Source organism: Vitis riparia, chromosome 11 (assembly GCF_004353265.1).
Source record: "Vitis riparia cultivar Riparia Gloire de Montpellier isolate 1030 chromosome 11, EGFV_Vit.rip_1.0, whole genome shotgun sequence".
NCBI lineage: Eukaryota > Viridiplantae > Streptophyta > Magnoliopsida > Vitales > Vitaceae > Vitis > Vitis riparia.
In genome coordinates, this window is record NC_048441.1 from 15,044,021 (window position 1) to 15,068,448 (window position 24,428).

The 24,428-nt window shown below is 35.6% G+C and overlaps 2 protein-coding genes across 5 annotated transcripts; both read right to left on the minus strand.

Moving 5' to 3' along the window:
- Positions 1–3,333: 3,333 nt before the first annotated feature.
- On the minus strand, positions 3,334–15,289 carry LOC117924987. 3 transcript variants are annotated; one of them, XM_034843751.1, is made up of 5 exons: positions 14,524–15,289; positions 4,549–4,805; positions 4,364–4,454; positions 3,951–4,017; positions 3,334–3,850 (listed from the first exon to the last, which is right to left on the minus strand). In XM_034843751.1, exons 1-5 carry the CDS (start codon positions 14,577–14,579, stop codon positions 3,797–3,799), a joined length of 525 nt encoding a protein of 174 aa, XP_034699642.1. In that variant the 5' UTR covers positions 14,580–15,289; the 3' UTR covers positions 3,334–3,796. The 3 variants fall into 3 exon arrangements, with proteins under 3 accessions (XP_034699642.1, XP_034699643.1, XP_034699641.1); XM_034843752.1 differs by having other exon boundaries at positions 4,549–4,810; XM_034843750.1 differs by lacking the exon at positions 14,524–15,289 and adding an exon at positions 13,852–14,477 and having other exon boundaries at positions 4,549–4,810.
- Positions 15,290–15,397: 108 nt separating this feature from the next.
- On the minus strand, positions 15,398–22,341 carry LOC117924988. 2 transcript variants are annotated; one of them, XM_034843754.1, is made up of 3 exons: positions 22,242–22,341; positions 18,114–18,270; positions 15,398–15,893 (listed from the first exon to the last, which is right to left on the minus strand). In XM_034843754.1, the coding sequence occupies exons 2-3, from the start codon at positions 18,263–18,265 to the stop codon at positions 15,743–15,745; spliced, it is 303 nt and encodes a 100-aa protein (XP_034699645.1). In that variant the 5' UTR covers positions 18,266–18,270; positions 22,242–22,341; the 3' UTR covers positions 15,398–15,742. The 2 variants fall into 2 exon arrangements, with proteins under 2 accessions (XP_034699645.1, XP_034699646.1); XM_034843755.1 differs by lacking the exon at positions 22,242–22,341 and having other exon boundaries at positions 18,114–18,292.
- Between the last annotated feature and the right edge of the window lie 2,087 nt (positions 22,342–24,428).

Below are 24,428 nucleotides of genomic sequence, written 5' to 3' on the forward strand. Positions count from 1 at the left end.
AGAACAAGTTCATAAATTAACTTAAACCATATGATATCTTCTTACAAAAATTTCATCCGAACTAGTACATATGCATGTCTTTGGATTCATAACATAACACTTCATACTTCTTAATGAACTCCTCAATGACTCGATGGATTAGGATCAGCTACCATGACTCAACCTTAAATACCAATTGGACCCTTAAGAATATCGTAAATGTGCAAGAGAATAATAGCAATAACATTTTTCACACATTTTTTAACACTAAAACATATTTGTATGAGGAAAACACTAATGAGTGCATATGATACACATGAAATAAAAATCATGAAAAATAAAGAAAGTTGTTGAGCACTTGAGCTATTGTAATGGATCTTTAAGTAATCCTCAATAAATTTTGATTTTTTTTTAAAAATTTGATCAATAATTTTTACACACCAAAGTAAAAATTAATATACGCCTTTTGTTGTCATTATTCACCTATAAATTCTTAATTATATATTATATATACACTTCAATGATCCTAATTCAAAACTAATTTCAAAACTAATGATAACTTTGAATCTTTAAAAGTCATTGTAAACCCCTAACAATCCTTTTTATTATTATTATTTTATAATAAAAACATTAATTATATAAACCTACTAATTCTAAAAAAGTATGAAAATTTAAAACTTGCATAAAAAAAAAAAATTACAAAAATGAACCGGCCAAGATGCTTGGTCAAATAGATGTCTCATAATAGGGTCTTACTTTAATAACAAAGACGTACCTATTAAAAAGTACAATCAATCACATGTGATCGTATGTGCATTTAGGTTTGATTCCATTTTATTCAATTATTTGAACTTTTATTTAATTATTTAATTTTTTTCTTCTTTTTCAACCGTAGGATTGAAAGTTCAATAAATATCTCTTCAATACCTCAGTTTTTTGCTTATAATAACGACAATTTATCATATCACCAAAAAAGATAAATGGCTATCCTTAAAGATTCTTAAGATCACAAATATAACGCATGACTTAAAAGAAGAATTATATAAGTATTATTTGATGTAAAATTCATGTGGATTGATTTTATGGATCTATTGTCAACAATAGTATCAACTTATAAACGACAAGACAAATGATTATCAACCCATCTTCAAGTCAGGATCACTACTAGACACCACTGATTAAGTGGGTTTAAAGAAACTATTTCAATAATTATGAAATAAATACTTAATAAAAAATTTATATGATGAAAAAAAAATATAAGAGAGATTACTAATTGACACAAAAGTTTTGAAATTTGAAATTTCTTCCAAAATTTATTAATAAAATAATTAATCCAATCGAATCAAGTCCAATTCACAATAAACTATAAGTCTTACATGAAATAAGCGTGGCATTTTTTTTAATCATAAGATTCTAATCCTTTAAATCATTAGACGTGTGGTTGAAATTCCACACGGTTTCACATTTGATCTGCTGAAAAGCATTTATCTGTTGATCCAAAGTTTTTAACTGGTTCTGCTTTTTGGAAAGAGGGAGCCATGCCAATCATATCCACATTGAAAATCCAAAAATTGAAAAAAAAAAAAAAAATTGATGGAAAAGTGGGGAACACATGATTTGGTCAAATGGGTTGGTAGAATTTTGGGGCATTAAGTCGCCCAGATTCATTGTAGCTTGGCCCAGTCTTCAATTCTTCAATGACTTACTATTTTTCTAATATGGTCCATGTTTTAATATTGTATCATCCCCTCCCTCCATCCACACATGGCCGGGCAGTCCGGAAAAGATTATGATGGATTACATCTCCTAGTGGCTCAATGTCTGATTTTGCACCCACTTTTTGCGGTGATCATTCGGATTCCGTTGTTGGGGGGCTTGCAATATTAAAAATTGGAAGGCAGGGGAAAAAGTATTTGTGAAAATATTTTGGGTATTTCGAATTTGACATGGATGGCAACGAAGTAGACCCGAGAAAGAAAAGTCTATCTCGTGCGAGTGAAATGTTGGTATGATGTTTAGACGTGAAAACAAGGGTAGGTCTAAATACAGAGGGAGGAATGTACAAGGCATATCTGCTTAGGCTGTAGCAGAAGAAATGAGAAGGAAAGTGGATAAATATGAAAGGAAAGAGGGATGTTGGTGGTATCGTTAGGGGACACTTGGAGGAAGCTTCACCTAAGCATTTGTTTTAATTTCTTATTGGGAGAGTGTCATCATCTTCATTTTTGGTTTGAGCTGCCGTGTGGGAGATGGTGGATTGTCAACCTCCTCTCTTGTCAATGCATTTTTCATTTTTGGCAGCGTCCGGGGATGTCAAGCGCAAGTGTCCTCTTGTACCGTGTGTCGGCGGGGCGGGCAGCGGGCTGGGAAAGTAGTAGTCTTTGAACCAACACGGAAAATGTGAATTTTTGTTAATAAAATTATGGCAAAAATTGAGGTGTTTTTGTGAGTTTTTTTTTTTTTTTTACTTATTTAAATCGACAATTTTGGTCATTAAAATATGTTTTTTAAATTATTATTTTAAAATGACTTAAAATCGTCTAATGGGATTAATGTATGAAGTTATAAACAATGAAAGTCAAAAATGTACATTGATTTGGTTTTATAGATGAATCCATAAATTATGTTTGTGAAGTGGGTTATTTCTGGAACTAAGGCTGTACACGTCACCCGTAATTAAGAAAATAGATGTCATGTCTCAAAATCAGAAACAACCCCCACTAAGTATCATTGAATCAAGAGGACCACAATGAAGAGAAATTCGGCTGGGGTCATACTGCAGTAGGTGTGGAAATTAGGGGAAGACTTCATAGGGGTTTCGGAACACAAAATTTGATCAAGGCTTGATCCATTGAACATGTCATGCCATCTCATCGAATGTGCCCTAGAGTCGTAGATGCAGATCCATTTCAATAAAACCAAGGCCAAGTGTCGTTCTGTTTCAACCACCACAACCATATGGACCAACATGTTTTTTGAAAATTAAAAACCACCCAACACCATGTCCTTTACTGGAAGGAACTTTTAGGACTTCTAAAAAAAAAATCATTTTTCTGATAAATAATACTCTCATGTGAATTTGTATGTTACTGATGGCTTCAGCCTTTTTCTCTTGTGAGCTTGTGCAGCATGGCTTTTGGTGAGGCAAGGTGAAATGAGACCATAGTTCCTAAATTCCAAGCAAATTAAACAATAAGTAGTGGACAGTTATGAACATTCTGGCCAAGTGCATTATTTTTTACCGACAGGCACCACAAGACTTATAATTATGACTAGGCCTTCTATAGATCCTGCCACAGATATGTAAACCTTAAGGTAAACAACAAAATGCCCATTTACCATGACTTCATTGTCTCAGTGGCAATCCTCTCACAGATATTTCATTAAACAGCATGTACAGTGCTTCTTGGTGCCATTATATCACAGATGATACCATTGTGTCATTGGGAATACTCTTAATATGAATAACAAGTTCCCTCAACTGTTAATCAGTAGTAATCAAAACTATACAGGTAGAGGTCAATCTGGAAACCACCAAGCTTGGTTATCATGTCTATTTTCCAAGGACTAAATGCATACTAAGTGGCTGATACCATTGAGTCCAGTAGGCAATATTCAACAGGCATGTGTACGCGAGAGAGAAAAAGATTGGATGGATATTAACATTTGAAATGATAACCGACAAAGAATCCCTTGATTTTTTTCAATCTTTTTCTCTCTTCAGCAATATATCAAACCTTTTTATAAAGTTACAATTTATAAAGACGGGGGTTCCTGATATATGAAGAAACCAAAACATTTCCTGGAATTCCCTTTGTCAATCATACATCCCCTCCTGGTCCCATACGTCCACCAGAAAATCTATCATTTCCTGTCGGTCAAAGATTGAAGCAGTTAGTCACAGTGGGGGGTTACTGGGAGATCCAATAACAAAATTGATTTAAGACCACCTTACAGCACAGAAGACTTACAGAGAGAGGGATGGGCTGGGAGAAACGCCTGTTGGTTCCGAGTAAACCTTCATAAGTTGCATTCCATCTGTAAAGACACACTGGTTTAACCCCTGGAGAAAGATATAGCTAGAAAAATCCACTTAAATGACTTACCCCAAGCTCCTTTAAGAAACTCTTGAAACAATTACCAGAAGTGATTACAGTAGATTATGGATTACATATGTAATATAAGTATTGAATATCAAGAGTTCATTATATTGCTAGAAATGAATGAATGATCGATGCATTTTCCAAAGCAGAAAAGGATAATGGTGATTATTTTAATTTAGTGGATGAGAAGTAGAAGCATTTGGCTCTGCATCCACAAAACTACCGGATGGCTGCTTTCACAATATGAATCAGTTAACAAAGGAAAAAAGCAAGGTACCCACCTTAATCTGGGCTCCCGAATTTGTTGACTCTGATTCTCAGACCTTTTATTTCCAACCCACTGAAGCCTTGTCTGATTCCAGAGAAGAAGACCTGCAAGCAAAAGGAGTGTCAGCAGCTGGACACATGAAAACCATATTTGATTAGCAATCCATCAAATGATGATAAAATAAAATAATTAACTTGCCATGATTTATAAATTCAGAATTATTGCTCGTGCTACCAATGCCGCTATAGTGAGTAAGGGACTGGTTTGAGGTGCTGATAGATGATATGCTTCTTTGAGATTGGACAGTGCTGTTATCTATCTCGCATGTGCTGGTGCTCCAAAAATCTTCTGATATACTGGGTTTCTTCACTGTCCGCCCTTGAATTCTCAATCCCTTTGATGGCTCGTCCACAGCAATAATTGGTGTGGGTTTGGTACAGCATCCAAGACAACCTCTGCTCTGTTACAAATCAGGTTTAACCATATATACAATAAACATCCTCAACAAAATAACACAGCAGCATGGAGGCCAGCTATACAAGCGTTGACACATTAACCAACTAATGCAGCATAATCATTTAGCATGTTCCTTTCTTCTCATTCAACATGAGAAAAGAATACTTCTCAAATGCTAATAGTTGTACAGGTAAATGCAGTCTGCCACTTTTTATTTTTATTTTTATTTTAAATATGTTCCATCTTTTATATCAGAGGAAATTCATTGGAATGATTCATGGGAAATGGTAATCATGTGTTCTTTTGAATTGATCTTAGGTTTATAAGAAACCCCTTGGCATATTTTTAGATGATAATAATCTTCAAAATATTAATTGATCTGCTAAAGCTAGTTTCTAGATGATATATATATGAAGTATCCCTTCTAATACTTCACAGATTGACATATTCTTTCTTGGAAAGTTGAATCATGCTCCAACATTCTTCGCATGGACGTGATTAATGATATTACAGGCATTGCTATTCCTGGAGATAATTATAAGAACAAAGGAACTGCTCTTTGTTCTTTCAGTAAATGGTGTTTGATTGCTTGATCCTTTCTTTTGAAATTTTCAAACACTCTCCTATGCATGTAGTCCAAAGGCAAAATAAGAACAAAGGAACCACTCTCCAAGCTTTCTTCCTCTTCTTCCCAACAAAAGATCCTTCCCAGCTCGAAAGGACATCTTTAATTAAGGAGAGCAATCACTACTGTACTCCAAAAAGAGCACAAATTAGTTGGCAAAACATTACTGCTTTGGAGCAATGAAGGAGGATGTGATCAACTGCTTCTCTTCTCCTTTACATAGATAGCATTTGTTTGGCATCCTAAAACCCCTCCTTTTGAGCTAATCCAATGTTGATACTTTTGCCCACATAACTGCCCAAGCGAAAAAGGCTGATCCTCACCAGAACCCATGGATTTCAAACAATGCAAGAGGGGAATGCCTCCCTTCTTCCATTTAATCAAGAGGAACATAGAGATTTAATTGTGAATTTACCATATTTCAAGTCAGCCAAATCATTTTATCTCTTGCATCCCTACTAATTGTATATGCTTGTCATCTCCAAAAAAAGGCCTCCACCTCATGTAGATCCCATTCATGAATCTATCCTGTGAACCTGGGGTTCTAACAACCTCCCTTTCCTTCCTACTCCCACCCCATGGCTATCCATACATCTTTGACGGTGGCTATTGAGAAAGGCAAGAAAGGCCTCTTCCAAAGGTTTGTTACTTCACCACCTATCCTTTTAAAATTTCACCCTCTGACTGTTTCCCACTCTAAATCCAGTTCTGTTGTTAAACACCTCCTACTCGCTCCTAAGTGTCTTTTGAAACCCTACCATGGCTCATACTCATTCCCTCACTCTCCTAGAGCACCATCCCCTCTCTTCCTTCCTATACTTCCCTATAATCACCTGCTTACAAAGGGAGTCATCCTCAGTTGCAAATCTCTAGCACCATTTACCAAGAAGAGCCTATTAAGAATGGACAAACTTCTAACACTCAAGTCCTCACTCCTCTTATCCATGCAAATCGTCGATCAATTCACCAAGAGCACCTTTTTTTTTCCTCAAGCGCTCCTCCCCCTTAAGGAAATCCCTTTAAATTTTTTCCAACCTTCAACTTGTCACTGACAAATAATGATACGTAGTAAATTGATAAGCTAGATAGCATCCTCTTTACTTAAGTAAACTGGTAAGTTAGATGGTGTTGGGTAAAACTTAATACTTATTATTTAATTACTTAAGTTGACTTTAAGTTTTCTTAAATTGTTGATTTAAAACTTATTACATAATTTTTACTTTAAGTACTAAAGTTGTTTGGTAAAATTAACTTAAAATTTTTCTTAAACATTAAATTCACATATTTACCCTTATTAATTTTAATTAATATTTATACTTGTTAAATTTAACTAATATCTATTTTCATTAATTTAAACAATAAATTTAAAGTATTATAAATACATAAGATAGTCACAAAATGCTTATTATAAAAAAAAATGAGTCATGAATGTGAAGTCATAGTTGTAAAATGTACTCTTATTATATATAGGTAAATGAGGTAAAAAAATATTTGAAATTAAGAATAAGTTAACTATTTTGACTTAATACTTAAAGTTATTTTTAACGTTAAATTGTAATGTTAAATTATTTTATCAAATATGTTTAATCTACTCAATGACTTAAATTAAATTATTAAGCCATATTAAGTCATTAAATTGATTTACCAAACACCCTCTTAGTCTTCCTCCTTTTTGATAGGTATTGTCTCTTCCATAAAGCAAACCATTTGTGAATTTTTCCTCTACTACATCCTAAGCTTGTGAAGATTTGAAAAGAGCTCCTAGTGGAAGGCCTAGAACATTGGTGCAGAGAGTACCCACTCTCAACCTAGTACCCTAGCTAGGTCCTCAAAACTAGTAACCCCCCAATTAGTATCAACTCATTTTTTTCCAAATTAATTTTGTCCCCTAAAAAAATCATTATCTTAAAACCGACTTATTGAATTAGGTTAGAATTCAATTGTTCATAGAGAAATCAAGTTTTACCTTTCATTGTAAAACCTTAACACTATTCCAACTAAAACTTTCATTACTTTTCTAGGGATTGATCTATTTCTACAAATTATGCCTTAAAATGATTGGAAAGATTTTAGTCATATTTTTTATGCATTATTTTTTTGTTGAGATCATTTGGGAAAGGATTAAACCTTGTTGTCCTAGTCCTAACTATTTTAGGAGTAACTTAATCAATTGGACTACTTTCAAGAATACTAAGTGTGACTCTAATCCTTATTTTTAGTTTTGGACACTTCACTAAACTTGAAGAAATATAAGTAGATGGATTCATTGGAGTCGTCCTCCAGAACAAGGAGGTTTCAAGCTAATAGAATTATTGAAAGGGGTGTGATGGACAAATTTCATTATAGATCTCTAAGGAATGCATTTATTATTGTTCCTAAATGTGAAGCTCTAAGAAATGGGCATATATGAGCTATTTGTCATGCTATTAAAAGATTGAGAGCCAAGGAAGATGTCAATGCTCTTATTGACATAATAAACATATCAATTAAGATTTCAGCCAACATCTTTATGTTTATGCACAATATTTGGTTTATAATTAGTAAATTTGAGCTTCTCACACATAGGTATGCCTTCAAAGAAGCCAATAGGATTGTTGATTCTATTGTTCATTTGGGTTATAACACTGATAATGAATATCTGTATACATACACACACACATAAACCGATACTATACCTAGAAATGCATTTATGATTGTCCAAGGACAATAGAAAAATCATGTTGTGTAGACGTTGTATTACTCATTCTTTAATACAAATCTTTCTTCTTTTACAGAAAAAAGGAATGTTTTATTTTTATTTTTATTTTTTATTTTTTATTTTGATAGGTAAACAATGCAAATATATTAAAGGCGTACAAAGTACACCTGAAGCATACAAAATGCAACCGCAAACAAGCAAAAGGGAGAAATAAAACAAACCAACACCTGAAATAAAAGACATCACCTTAAAGCCTAAAAAACAAGAAATCCCCAACATAACAAACACAACCTACAACAACAACCAACCAACAACGGCCCCAAAAACAACCTACAAGGTCACTTGCAAACCATCTCCCATCCATTACTCCAGCTCTTCTCTTTTTTGTTTGAGTTGCAGTATTTGACCGAGCATTCCAAATTTTGAAGCTTCCTAACAAGGCAAGGAGTGGAGGGGGGCCTCCTTTTCACAACCGACACTCTAAGAACCTTTCTGGTTTCCATCTTTCTCAATAGGGAAACAATTTCCTTCTCATGGCCAATCACTGGCAATCCTAGAAACTTGCTAAAAGAAATAAATTTATGACAAAAAGGATTGGAGAGGCTTTCTACATCTGATGGCCCCTATTAGGACTCCCAAAACCTGAAACCCCCTCCTTACTACACACTTCTAGGTTTGGATCCTTCACATCCTTAGGCTGACCCTCTAGGACTTCCACAACCAAGCCCTCACCATAACTCATACATAGAAGTTTGTAAACATCATCCTTGCCCCTGCTAAAAGACGGGTCTTGCTCTCTCTGGGAGACCAAGCTTTCAATCCTCCCCAAAGAAAAACCTTCATCTTTGGATGTGAAAGTAGCTGAAGAAGAAGACCTTCCCCCCATCAGGCACACTGTAGTTGAAAACTTACTAGAAAAACCTTCCGCTTCAAATAAGAGAGTAATGTTGGCAAAAGGTGCTCTCTCCCCTGGGCACATGGAAGAGCAACCAAGAATAGGACAGGAATTGTCTTCACAACCCAGCCACGAGCCATAAAAAACAATTGGAGATGGCACAGGAGCAAGACTCAAGCCTTCTAAGGCTTCCATTTTGCACATTGGCTCCTTTTCACAACCCTCGATGCATTCTCCTTCCAAGAATGAGAGATTAAAACAACTCTCAAGCCCCTTAGAACCATTTGAAGCCTAATCCACCTCCCTTGGTCTATTGTTCAAAACACTTACGTTAGAAAATTGGGTCAAGCCCAATCCACAAGAGAAACTGGTGATTAAGCCATCCTTACAGCGCCGACCCAAAAGTGTTGCGTTATCCACCTTACATTGGGCCTCCTTTGGTGGCCTAAGATCCACCTCTCCAAACCTTGTCCCACAATCATAATGACCTAGAGAAGATGACATCTCATGGCCGCCAGCTACATCCTCAATTATGAAACCCCTATGAGCCCCCACGCTTGACACATCCTCTGAACTTCTGCAACTAGGTCAAACCTCCTCTCTCATGCCCTTAATGGCATGTGGATCACCACCTTCTTCTTCTTCTTCTTCCGCCCTAATATCTTGCTTCTTCTCAACTTTCCTGGTTGCGACCTGAGATAACCAAAGTAAAGCCTCCCATTACAGTTGAACTGAGTAGCAGAGGAGCCCCACTACCACTTGAAGGGAATCAAGAAGCTTCTTGCCATCTGACCTCACAAGAAATCTTGCCCATTTATGATTACAACATCTTTCAGTGTCTTTATCCACTACAACAAAGCCCCCACAACAATCCCCTATAAATAATGCCATGTCCCACAAATGCAAAGGTAGCCCTACCAGTCTACCTTAAACCTCCTTTGCATGAATGTCTCTTCCAAAGCACCCCACCTCCCACAATCATCTCTCCAAGGATAAACATTTGTTGGCAAACCTCCTTAAACCCCTATGCATCACCTCCTCTGCATCTTCAAAAGAATCAAATTTGAAAAGGATAAGAGCCCCCCTAACAAAAATAGATCAACTCCCCCTTTTAAGTGCCAATTGCGAACTATCCACTTCTTCAGAATCTACAACTTTTTTTTTTTTGATAGATAAACATAGAAAATTTTCATTAAAAGAGGAAAGCAAGAAGGCAACCCGAAGCATATAGGGAGTATACACGAGAAGCCCCAAAAACAAAAAGCACAAAGAAGCTAACACTTATCAACCCTCAATTAGAGCCCAACCAATCTACAAAGTTAATTAAGGAATGGGGCTCACCATCTAAACAAGACTTCGTCCAAGAGAAAAGATTACAAACGAAGGAGACTTTCAATCTTTGGATCGACAAAGCCTCATTATCAAATACTATCCTATTTCTTTCTTTCCACATCGTCCAAAATAAACAAAGGGGGGCTGCCCGCCAAATTTTCCCACGCTTCTTGTCTACAAAGGAAGCGGACCAGCCAAGGAGAGTGTCTTTAATCGTGAGCTGAAGGACCCAATTAACTCTAAACAATGTAAACACAAGATTCCACAGCACCCTCGCCTTGGGGCAATGAATAAGGATGTAGTTAATTGTCTCCTCATCATCACAACATAAGAAGCATCTGTTTGCTAGAGACCAGCCCTGCCTTTTGAGATGATCTTGGGTTAGTACCTTCCCCCAAGAAGCTTCCCAAGCAAAAAAACCCACCTTAGTAGGCACGCAAGGGCTCCAAATGATTCGCCACGGAAACGGGACTGCACCACCAGAATCAAGAGTATTGTAAAGGGATTTTACAGAGAAAATCCCATTCTTAGAAGCATTCCACACCACTCTATCCTCCATCCCAACATTGAGTCTCTTACCTTGAAGGACTGAAAGGAGGCTCGCCACCGCCTCCAGCTCCCAGTCATTAAATGATCTAGAAAAACAAGGATACCATCCCCCGCATCCCCCATAGAATCCCAACAATCCTCTACCCACGCATCTTGGGATACCGCAAATGCAAACAGAGAAGGGAATGCCTCACAAAGGGGAATGTTTCCACACCAAATGTCTTTCCAAAATTTCACTCTTCTACCATCCCCTACGGTGAAGGAAACGTTTTTAAACAACAGCCCGCCTTCCTTTCTGATTTCCTTCCACAACCCCACCCCATAGCCTTCCCTAACCTCACAAGAGATCCACCCTCTTTCTTCTTCCCCATACTTCGTGCTGATAATAAGTTTCCAAAAAGACTCCCTTTCAGCCGCAAAGCGCCAGAATCTGCAACTCCGACACCAAATTTGAATAATCCCCTCATCATCCCCCTTTTCCCAAGACTTCTAAACCTTTCTTCACTTTGTCTGCAAAAGACACACCAAAGGAGACCTTTGTTAAGGTTCTCTGTTTTGACTAGCCCGCAAACAACAATGCACCTCTACTGACTTGAGAGCCAAGAGTCACTCCCAAGTTGCGAAGTTTCCTGGCCACAATGCCCCAACCCCCCAAACGATCTTTCCCTTCTAAGAACACCAAAACAAACCCCTTTGCCTCCGTGGAGCACATTGAACAAAGGATGAACCTTCCAGCATCATTACAACGACACTTAACCCTGTAAACTCTCTCCCCTTCTAGCCATCACTTGCTGAAAGGCTTCCCTCTGTCACCCCGGCTGCATAACTCCACTCCATCCAAAAGATGGGAAGAACTAAGTTCACCAAATCTTATCCAACTGGAACATCCCCTACCCCTTTCCAAAATCTTTCTTAACAGCTCACCTTTGACCTCTTCTACATAGATTCAAACATCTTCAAATCCACACCAAACCAACGCCTTCCTCCCCTTATCCTTCATCCGGGTGATCATAACACAGACGCATAACAGAACATCTTTCTTTTCCAGAAAAAAAGAATGTTGCAACTCAAAAGATGAAAAAATGGACTATTAGATTCATTCCTAGTCAAATAATAGTTTCAAAGAGCTTGTCAATATAGGTTCTCAACCACAACAAAATTGATATCATTATTTCATTTCCTAAATCAAGGTGGAAAAGAATGACAACAAGCAGGATTTTGGATGTTAGCAGTATCAAGAACACTGTAGGTCATTTCTTCCTTTCATAAATCAAGCCCTAGGCCCAAGAGTAAAGGACAAATGAAATACTTGATGAGAGATAAGGGATTGGGTACCAGGAGACAGAGATAGAGAAGGTTAAGAGCACAGTTGTTCATGCTATAAGGAAAAAGGTTCAAGGGTGGAAATCCTAAGGACCTATATGAAAACGTATTAATCCTTTTTTCCCTTTACAACAAAGAGAGAGAACCACACATAGTAGAACCAAAACTGCATACAAGCAATGTGAGAATAGAGAAGTACACAACCATGATCTAAAACACAGTTGGTCTCATTGTTTTTCTTGAACATATGTGATACAGTGATAGTGCACTTTCAAAAATATTCTCCCTCATTGTTGCCAATATCAAAATCTAGACCCTGTCTCAGCTATTAGGGTAACATTCCTCACACTTGGAAAGGGTTTGATTTGAGATGCCACGGTTGAATCATACAAGGCAAATGGAGCTTATAGACCAGCCTCTGGTGAAGAGCATTTTGGTTAAATTTTATTGCAGAATAGCATGGATAGAAAGACTTATCCACTTAGATAAGGTGCTCAGAGATATTGTCAGTTTGATATATATATATATTGCTTATTTCCTAATACCTTAACCTTTTGGGCCTAGTGGTAGTTTAATCTGGTATCCCAACTTTGTTTCTAGGGTCCTTGGGTTCAAGTCTCTTAGTTTAATTGTTCCTCCATTTTTTGTCTATTTATTTAATTGTATGTTTATTTTCTTCTCTATGTGTGGATTGCAGCTACACATGAGGATTTGAAAGGGAATATGTTGTTAGCCAATTTATTAACGTTCTTTTAGGTCAAGCAGTAATCTAAAAAATATTATTGAACTAGAGAAGATGAAACAATTGCGTAAGATTGTTTTCCTCGTCAATTACAAGTAAGATTGGATATCATTTGAGAAATCCTATAGCAGTGCATAATGAAAATCCTATAACAAAGATCGGATATCTTTGTTGAGACCTGGAGCTTAGACCCTCAGTACTTTTCATCTAATTAAACTAGAAAGTTTTTAAAAGAGCACATCAAAAGCCCTGTCCTCAGGCTGAAGGTCATGCTCCCAGCGATTCTGTGCATCAATTCAAGGGAGGGAAATTTTGGGCTGTGTAAGTATAGCAAACAATTGCATTGAAAAGATCAAATAGTGGCATTTTTTAGGATTCTCTATCAATTTGATAAAGGAAAAGCACAAAACCATATCAAGTGGAAGTGATTATTATACCTCTCAGGGCACATGATTTTAGGTAAGATTTTTTTTGATAACATGATGTTAGGTAAGATGGAGGGGTTGGGTTAGGGTCTATCTCTTCCAACTCTTGTATTTTGGTGAATCAGATTCATATGGGAGTTTCTTTGAAAGCTTTGGGAGAACTAGGCACAGGCCTGACTCCCTTCATTGATGATTAAAAATCATCGATTTACTTCAGCAGAAGCAATCTCGTTTCTCACAATCAAGATTACAAAGACAAAACCAAACAATGTTGGGGACTCCAAAAATATCGCAATAACTCATAGTTCTCTTAGTATGGAGTGAGTACTCTCCCTGTTAAATATCCATACCTTTGACTAGAGGTTGATTCAAGGTGGGAACAGTGGGAAAACCATAATTAGCAGGAGATTCTCTGTGTAAAATTCATGTAACTATCAAGGAAGATGGGGAGAATACCACTAACTGAAGGTCATAATTGTTTGGTGAATTTGTCAATTTGCCTCCTTTCAATCTTTTCAGATCTTCCATTACTTTGAAATGAAAAGGATTCAACGAGTTTGGAAAAGTAGCCTTCTTATCTCGGCAGTGCTGGACAAGATACTGAAGGTGGTCAAATTTGATTTCTATAAAGCGATTGGCTCTCGACCATTGAGAGCTTCATATCGCAAAAGAAGAGATGACAAATTGTTCCTACAGTGATCCTCATCCTTTACTATCAAAGCAAAACACAGCCTGATACTGTAATGTTCTGAGTTCGTAGAGGTGATATTCTTTCGAAGGTTTCTCTCTCCTCTGTTGGTAATATGTATGCCTAGACGAATGATATTCTCTCTCAGTAGAGACTCTTCCGTAATTGGTCCAAATAATCCACAATATACAGCAAACCATGATCTTGCAAAAAAAAAAAAAATTTATCGTAGAAAAAAGAAGAAGCATATTTATGATTACAATTACAATTATAACTTTTGGCTTTCTGTTTCTCAAAAGTAAAGAGCAAATTACAAATTTCTTACCCTTTTTTTTCCCTCTTTCCTCAATTTTCTCAGAAACCAAACAAGAGGGAAAAACAAAAAGAAGCCTAATCGAAGCAGAAAAGAGTGGATCTTAGAGGTGGAATCGACTACTTACCCCATGCATGCAAAAACGCGACCGATCCAAGCAGATAGGGGAGTGTAGATTATCATATTACGCCCAAAAAAACCGCAGAAGTGCAGATCTCGGCACCACCCAAAACATGGATTCCAAGAACATTACAAAGGGGATCTCAAAATAGCCGGAAACGGGACAAAGGAAGGCAAAAGAAAAAGGATAAAAGAGAACCGCCAGAACGGCAAAGCCAGAACCTCATTACTGCGTTGAACTACTTTTTGTAGCGCCGCCGTTAAAACAAGTGCGGAATGGGTAAGTAAATGTTGCAATGGAAATGGATTCCAAAGTGGGAGCAATGAATACTGCTGAATGGTCATTATTGGAGTTAATACAAGCACATTTTTCTTTAGAAAAAAAAAAGGTGGGTCAAATCAAAATTGGATTAGAGAGTCGCAATCAAGGTTTAATTTCTGAACCATCTCAAGGGCTCTCTGCTTCAATTATAAGTCTCCTACCCCTCTCATATCTTTATCCATGTCATAATTTAATATTTTATATACTAATAGATAAGGCAGCCAACCGAGTCCAATCTTTATCATTCTTCTTTAATCATCGCTTGATTACTCCCACTAAGGTAATGAATTTCCACTTTACATCCCATGCCTCATTGAGATCTTGCAAAAGAAGAGTACAAAATAATAAAAACATGGTGCATGCCTCTGACATTTCTTTGGTCCTTGAAGGGATTCTTTGTATGTATTTGATATGTATACGCTACCCTAATATCTTTAGAGATTTCTTTTTAAAATTTTAAATTTTCATATATTAAAAAAAAAAAAATTAATATTTCAATTTTTTTAAATAGACTTTAAATTTAATATTTTTCTATTTTGAAATAAATGACGCATTCAAGGAAGAATGAAATGGGAGGTCAAAATAGGTAGTTGGTAGCTGATTTGAGGTTGAAGCCAACATCTGTTTGCAGGACATGGATATTGCAGAAGGCAGAGTACCTGTAACACTCCAACACCAACCCGTTCCTAACCACCGGCACCAACCCAAACCCCACCCTCCATTTTCAAACAATGGAAGGAAAAGAAAATAATCGGTTGGCTGCCTTATCCTCTATATAAATATTAATTCTCATTTATTACTATCGCAGCCAACCCAGTGCAAATTACCAAAACAAGGAAAATAATAGAAAGGCACCATCACAGGATAAATTGTCATATTTCTGTTTTTGTTTTTCCTTCTGCTGCTAATTCCCCTGCTTGAATAGGAGAGATGCCAGAGATGCTCTCCATCCATACATCATAGATGGCTCAGGCTTCTTGGGTATAATAGATGCCAGACCTCCCTGCAACCTGTGGTTCTGCGAGATCTCCTGCTTGGCATTCATCTCTGAGGACCTGAAAACAGATACCAATAGACACATTATTAAAAGCAAATTGCATTGTTTAGTAGGTGGAATTTCACAGTATCATTCTCAGAGTCATATAAATGCATTATGTTTTCTCATGGGTTCCAGCAACCTGGCAACCAAATGAGGATCTCAAAAGATCAGAACTCAGCTGGGGGCTTCCACAATCTCAAAGTGTGTGTGTGTGTGTGTGTTGTGCTTCATAAGCCTTTTCAACTGAGCTATTGGGAAACAACTCATTCATTCATTTGTTCACTTTGCAAATGTCCATTTCAGCACCTAGTTTCTTTCAGTTGGGCACTTGTGCAGCACCACAACCGACAGGATAGAGTCAATAGACTATCTAATCAAAATTCATATCAACTAACTGCTTTCATTACATTCATTAAAATAACGTATGGGCAAAAAAACTGTTCAGATAACATGACTCCATAAATCTGACAGGCACAGCAACACATAAAGCAGCACATAAATGATCTTAACTTCTGAGTCAATTCATAAATGAGTCATTTCTCAATTAGCAGCATCAGACATGGGTAGCATGCTTGCATCCCAAAATACAATTATTTCTTTTAAATTGTTTTTTCCCCCTCTATCAGTTCCTCTGGACTCATTATATGCACATTCCTCTATATGGTTCTTCAAGTGTTTAATCAATGGGCAGAACTGAAAAAATCAAACAAATGCAATTACAGATGTAAAAATTATATAAAGGACCTGACCAGTATGGCAATTAAAAAACACGAAATGGCAACCTAAAAGTAAATTAAAGGGAACCTAACAAAAAAAGAGGCACAACCCAAATATATAGAATTCATAAACAATACAATTAAGGAAACAAAAAGAGAAACAAGCAGCTATACAACACCATAACACCAATCTGACAGCCAAAACTCTATAGCTATGGTTTAACCAATCTGACAACCAAATGCCTGCAGCTATGGGTTCCAAGAGACTTTTCACCACCCCCAACCGCCCTTTTTTTTTTCTCATGAAGAATGAGGCTTAAACTAAGAGCCATCAAACCTCAACTTCCACTCAAACAGATCTATAGTTATCAATATTAAAATTTAAAACAGAATCTTGAATATCAATAAGATTTCTTTTTTTACAAGGAAAAGACTAACATGCTTTCCTCTAAAAATCATGTGATTAATGTGATTTCCAAGTCATAATAAAGATCTTTTCCATCAAATTCAAAAAAAAAAAATTGGCAAAAAGTAATATAATTATCAACAGTGAAACTTAACCAATCAATATACCCATTCCAAGCCAAAATCTATGGCCATGTCATGGGATAGAAAAGCGTTGATTTGATAACTAAAAATATGCCCAGGATAGTACTTAAGGGCCACCAGGCCCAGCAGGCTAATCAAGGCTGAACTCTTGAACATAGAGCTTTTCATTTTTTGCTGCATAGATTTATTTTTTATTTTGATAAGTAATAGAATGTATTAATAAGCGCTAAAAGCGCACGAGAGTACACGGGATGTATACAAAGTGCACTTGGCAAAAAAATCAGAAAGATTTTTGCCGCATAGATGTCCCTTCACCTAAGTTTTGTCTAGATGCCTTAATAACAATGAACCAAGGTTAATTGATCGAATACTGCTTAGGGTGCTTTAGAGGATATGTAGGCAGATGGTGTGTGAAATTTCATTCTTTACTTCAATGTGGAGGTCATTTTCACAGCACATTTCGTAACTCCCTTTCCCTCAAAAACTTTCAACCCAATTTAGGGCTTAATAATCTAAAACCTGAAGATTAAATTATACTCCCTTATTTGCTGATAAATATATATATATATATATATATATATATATATATATATATATATATATATATATATATATATATATATATATTATTTCATATTTTATAAAACAATTAAACTTTGTCTCATTTTTATTTTTCCCTTTTTCTTTTTCCCATTTTTTCATACACATTGTTCTTTAATTAATAATAAGTTTTTTCAGTACAAAGGTTAAATAAAAAGAACTTGAAAATCTAGCTTCAATTTGGTGACTTGGTGTCCCTTCTTTAAAGTAATCAATGATGAAAATATGGTTATATTGATACAAAGAATATCAGCTCAGAATGCTTGAAATATTTTGACAATGCCTCAGCAGTAACCTAAATTCTTCACCCACGGTGCACACAAGAACAACTCAAAATGAAAAGAAAGATAGAGCTTGAAGAAAATACATACATTGGAGGAAAAGGGCCTTCATGGGCAAATGTTGACATGCCTTGCCGTTGCTTGTGCTTGGGATTGGCTGTGCATAGTACATATACTCGCCCACGACGTTTGACTGTTCTACAATACTCACACATTTTCTTCACTGATGATCTCACCTTCATGGCTACTGAAGATTGGAATTAAGAACTCATCAAACCTTCTAGTCAATAATCACACATGAACCAATGTAAGGAAATAAATTTCACTACCACTAGTAAAATGAAGAAGGGGGAAAACACAAAAGTCATTAAGAAGCTTCGCAATGGGAGTGAAAAGAAACAACATAAAACAATGGTAGCACAAAGGCTCTCTAGTTAGACTACATTGTGATAAAACTTAAATTTTTTTATATAAACCTTTTTCCTTGAGAATATCTAATTGAGATTCAATCCCATGAATGATTTCATGTTTTTTTTCCTTGGACCAAAAACGCATAAGCTATAGTCCATCGAACCCTAAATAGTTGAGCTACCATGATTTCTAGTTGTTGCTCTACATATACTTGCAATCAAGATGGAGATTATTAGGCTTGGTGATAACCAAACCAACAAACTATGTTATTTTGTTCTTTTATTCTTCTTTCTTAAAGCGACAGTGTCTTAAAGAAAATCTTGGGAAGTGAAAATTTTCCTAGATCAATGAATTTAGGTCAAAAAAAAAAAACATGTAAAGAAAATTTGTGAGAAAAGAAGTGAAGCCTTTTCTTTGGGGGGGTTTAATACACTTTACCCCTTCCACCTATCCCATGTTTTGCACATCACACCCCAAACTTCTTAAATTGCAGCACTCTGCCTTTTTCGTTGGACGGTGTTAGTTTAAGTGGATGGAAATCTCATGTGTTGTACATGTGGCTAACCAATGAAGGGTAGATTTGAAAATTCTCAAACCCAAAAATCCCCAAACAACTCTCTCTCCCTCAGTCTTCATCTTCGTTTTCGTCTGCAACAAATTGCAGCCCTAACCCTGTTTGGGGTGCAATTTTCAGCATTTCCCCCCCTTTTACAGGTGGTTAGCAGTTTCAACATTTTGTCTTTATCTTCTTAGCTTCTCCTCCTCCTTACTCCAATCTTCAAACCTTAATCATACATTTTTTTTGTAGGCATTGTAGATCTTCCACCTCTGAAGAAGGAGCTAAGGGAGCTTAGAGTTTGAATTTTGGGGGTCTACAAATGGGCATTTTCTGGTGTGATTATTGGAATGACTTTTTTGTTTTCTGGTTTTTGGGTTGATTTTGAAGGGTACCCATTTGGACGAAATTATTTTTGTGTGTGAAATGCTCAATGAAATGTGGGATTTGGGTGGTTTGACTTTATATGTTCTTGTTGTTTGGTTGTAGAGAAAGTGGCGGAAAAGAGGGGAGATTACATACTTAAATGAAAAACGAAGATTGAGGGAGGAGTGACTTTTTGGGTGTAGGAATTTGCAAATCTACCCTTCATTGGTCAATCACATGTACAACACATGACATTTCCATCCACTTAAACTAACATCGTCTAACGAAAAAGGCAGAGTGTTGCAATTTAAGAAGCTTGGGGTGCAATGTGTTCAATTTTACACCTAAAGGGGCAATGTGCAAAACACTGGATAGGTTGAGGAGGTAAAGTGTCTTAAACCCTTTTTTTTTAGGGATTGGCTTTTTCTAAAGTTGTCTGGGTTCTTCTCGAACTCTTTTGTCTATTAATGAACCATTTGGTACCATTACTGTATCATTTTTAAGATTGCCAATCGAGCAATGATGGTATGGAGGCAAATTTTGTAAAGTTGGGAGTAGTGTTTCTCTGTAGTTGAGAGGACATACGATTCTAGATAACATCTCTCTGCATTCTCCCTATGTATTAGTGAAACTTCTCCTACCAGGTTGCCTATGGATATGGTGTGAAAGTGCATAAACACTTCTTCTTCTTCTTCTTCCTTGTTTTTTACAAATTTCCTTCATTTACCACTGTCATACAAGATCCCCGATTGTTCCACAGGTTTATCAAAAGCAAGAAAATAGTTATTGGAAACAAACAAATTCTATAAATAGGAATTGGAGAGAAAGAAAACCATGAACTAACATAAGTTCTATTATCAGGATCTTGAGATGAATGGTCAGGTAAAGGATTCAACCTTCAGCATTTTCTGCATAAAGTATCAAGGGATAGACTCGGACCATGTGGGGAGTTAAAGCTAAAGCTCTCTATAACACGAAAACCCTCCCAAAGAACCAAATTTTGCATCACCATATGAAAAATGTGAAGCACACACCCAAATACATTCAGCATTTCCAAAGAACCAAATAAACAATTACTTCCACAAAAATCAAGGGCAAAAGAATAATATTCACATAAAACACCTTACCCAAAATAATGCCTTCAAATCCAGAAAATGTTCAAACATAGTATCCTTTGCAACAAGGTTAATAACAGTAGCAAGCACAAATTTACATAAAAAACATAGAGTTGAGAATAGAGTCACACGAATGACCGTGCAAAAGGGCTACCATTTCCAGCTCTCAAAATGCAAATTTCAGTGTTGTTTGGTAGTGTATGCACACATACCCTTTCAAATGTGCCAGAAATTTCCCTTTCTTGTAATTTCTCTTGGGACTACATGTTACTTCTCTCATTATACACAGCAATAAAACAAAAGGGGTTTAGGAATAGGGTTACCTAGTGATGGATCACGTTGTTCATTCTCTGTTGATCCAACCCGTGAAAGTAGATGTTTCTGGATTTTCAAATGGGTATTATTGGGGACAAGGTAGTTTTTTATTTTTATCATTTTTTCCATAAATGATTTTATCTTCAATTTTACCATTCTTTTTCCACAAATCAATTTAGTATATTTTTTTCTACCCTCATAATAAATTCACCTTTTTATTATTTAAAGGTTATGACTAATAAAATTCAATTCATTTTACAGTTTTTTTTTTTAATTCTAAAGTTCTTCCTTTTTTAAAAGATAAAGAGTTTTAATCTTTTTAGTTGCTTTTCCTGTCCTTCCAAAGTCTTCCATTTAAATTGGGATCAATTAGCAACATGGTAGGTACTATTTATGTTTCCACAGTAAAATTATGAACTTTAATTCAAGTCAAATCATTTTTTATACATGATTGTACGAGATACTTCATTTTACAAAATTCTAGCTAGATCCATCTCCAAGGTGAAATCCCATAATTCAAAATTTTCAATAATCATATTGACAAGTTAAATGCATTCAAAGAGAAATCCTACCCCTCTGTTTGGTTTCCAAGAAAATAGCACAATAAAAGAAGACAACATTTTAAACCCTACGTTAACTCTCATCTTTTGCTTCCAAAAAATCGGAAAGAAGAAAAAACCCCTCAATTTAACTCAGACAAACAGTCAGTTTGAATTTGAAGTAAAGTGGCATTTTTCTGTATTCCCAAATTATAGCTGTGAAAATTTTACAATTCAAAATTTTTATATTTTACAATTCATACTCCTCTGTATCTAAACTAAAAGTGTGTTTGGAAGTGATTTTACAAATCATTTCTAGTATTTCTAACACTTTTAATAATAAAAAATTTCAAATGTTAGAAATATTAAAACGTTTCCTACCAAACAGGCTCTAAATCTATCTTTAGAAAGGCAAACATTCCCAGATAGAAAAGACCTTTAATCTAACAAAAATTTCAGTTCGAGCTGTAAACCAAACTGCCAAAAGTTCCACCGCTATTCAAGGAGAAACCCTAAAATTCAAATTTCCAGCAGCAGCATTCCCAATCTATCAAGCACTCAGAGTGAAAACCGACCCTCTCTTCGGTAACCAAGAAAATGAAAAAAAATAAAAATAAAAAACACGCGCACACACTATGTTATCTCCCTCACTCTCTTTGCTGCAAAAAATCCAAATAAACAAAAAAAACCTAAATAAAAAAAATAAAAATAAAAAAGTAAAAAACTTAGATCAACTAAGCCGAAGTGTTATGAGTTTTAGGTAAAGTGCAAATTTCTGTATTCTCAGAGCCCTTGGCGGTGAAAATTTTACGATTCAAAATTTTCTTCATGTTCGCATTATGTTCTCAGCATCCAAACAATTGTATCCAACCTAGAAGTCGATAGACTGAATTAGGAATAGAGATTGGAACACTACCTTGAACTCAGAGTTAGAGATCGACCGAAACGCAGCGTTTGGAGAGGGAACTTTTGATTGCTTTTGTATAAAGTATAAACAGAGTTCGGAGCTTCCCCGCTGTAAGCAAACCCTAAGGCGGTGGATAACGTCTGTTCAGTCAGGTGATAATGGGCTCAACCTGGGCCGACCCAATTTTTGCAGCATTGGGCCGTAAGTGGGCTGTTTTCCAATACATGTCATAATATTTTCAATCCACAATCAATCTTAACCCAAGTCAATATCGGTTTCACAAATTTGATAAATCATTTAATTTTTAAAATTTAAGGTTGGAGAAAGGTCTTGTGCCATGAATTTGGTAGTAGCCACTGATCGAAGTGGCAGCTCGATGGATAGAGCTATCTATTGTACCACTAAGTTTATCTATGCTAAGCTTCTAAAATTACATTTATTGTTAAGAAAACACATTGAATTAATTGTTCATCAATCCTAAGGGTTATCACTTTAATATTTGGGTGCATTAAACCGAAATTTGCATATTCTTTAGTGCATCATTCGATCTTATTTTCCTTTGTAATTGGGTTGAGTCCATGTCAGCATATTATTATTCAATTGTAATATTATGAAAGAATTTAAGAGTAATATATCTTTTGAGAGCAAGTTGTGAAAAGTCTCTTGAAAATGACAATTCAAGTATAAAGGTTATTAAGGTTGGTTTTAAAAGCTTGAAAATTAGTAGAATCTAAGTGGGCGTAGGTCAAAATCGTGTACAACTATTATAAAACTCCCCTTAAAATTCTCATTCTTTTTCTTTTTTACTTTACATAACTTTTATTAATGTGCACTATGCCATTTGGATCATTAAAGGTTAAAATATGTACAAATCGATCGAAATCTAATTCACCATCCTCATATATCGGTTAAAATAGTTAAACTTTATATGTAATCATCTCAAAATCACTTTCAATGATATTTTTGTTTGTCAACGATTGTTCCAAAAAAATTTAAATATACAATTTACAACATCAAGATAATCAAGTTAGTTACGTGACGTGAATTTCTTTTCATTGATAAAATATTATTTTAGACCTTTTTGTATTTTTTTTAGATGGTAAATCGTTCAAATCTTAATTATATTTAATAATCTTCCAATACCCAGAAGAAGTACTATGGTCGTTATCATAAAAAATTGAGTAAAAAATTGTCTTAATTAATGATTAAACAACACTAACCCTCACCCTCAAACCACCATGTTTTTTTACCATTTCATTAGTTTAACAAATTCAACTTGCAATGTTTAGAACATGACAAGGCCTCCCTCCACCCACTCCTCCCATTTAATTATAAGATATTGAAAGAGCATTTGTTAATTAATATTGTTTAGAAAGCCATAATCAAACATAGGTGTAGAGAAAATTAATGAAAGATGCTTGAATTTGATTGGTTATCATTGAATAGGAAATGGGTTTTTCTCAATAATGCAACCATAAAGCCAAACAAGAATGAGGTAAGATGGGGTTGCATTATTGGTGGGTTACCAATTATAATATTGATTGTGAGGCTTGGGCTAAAGCATTGGCTCTTTTATTGACTAAATGGGGGGAAGGAGGCATGGACCACTAGAAAGGAACCCTAGGCTTGTAAAAGACCCTCTCTTTTCTTTAAATTATAAAATGTTCATAAAGCTGGTGAGGTCACAAAGTGGGTCCAGGAAGCATCCAACCATGTCATCTTCTTTAATCAAATCATTGTGGATGTTTGTGTCATGTTCCATCTTCAAAATTTGGCATCCATCAGTTGGTGCTTCTCCTCACCCTTCACCCCACACCTTATTATTAGATTACTATGAGAGATCATGTCACCCTTTTCTGAAGTTGTACTGCAAAATGTCACCTAAGCATTGACATCATCTCACTCCCTTTTAGGTAGGAAATATTTTTCTCCCCTTTTATTTATAACTAGTTGGCCTATTTTCAATTCTTTTTTCTCCCCTTTTATTTATAACTAGTTGGCCTATTTTCAATTCTTTTTTCTCATGCAATGCATATCCTTAAAATGATTTAAATCCCAAAGTAGTCAATTAGTTCAATTGAATTGACTTATGAGAAATTAAAAAAAAAAAATCATTTTTAAGTTTAATACAAATTCTTGTACCTATTTAATTAATTTGATTCAAATAAGTTGTAATTTAAAAAAAAATATTTAACA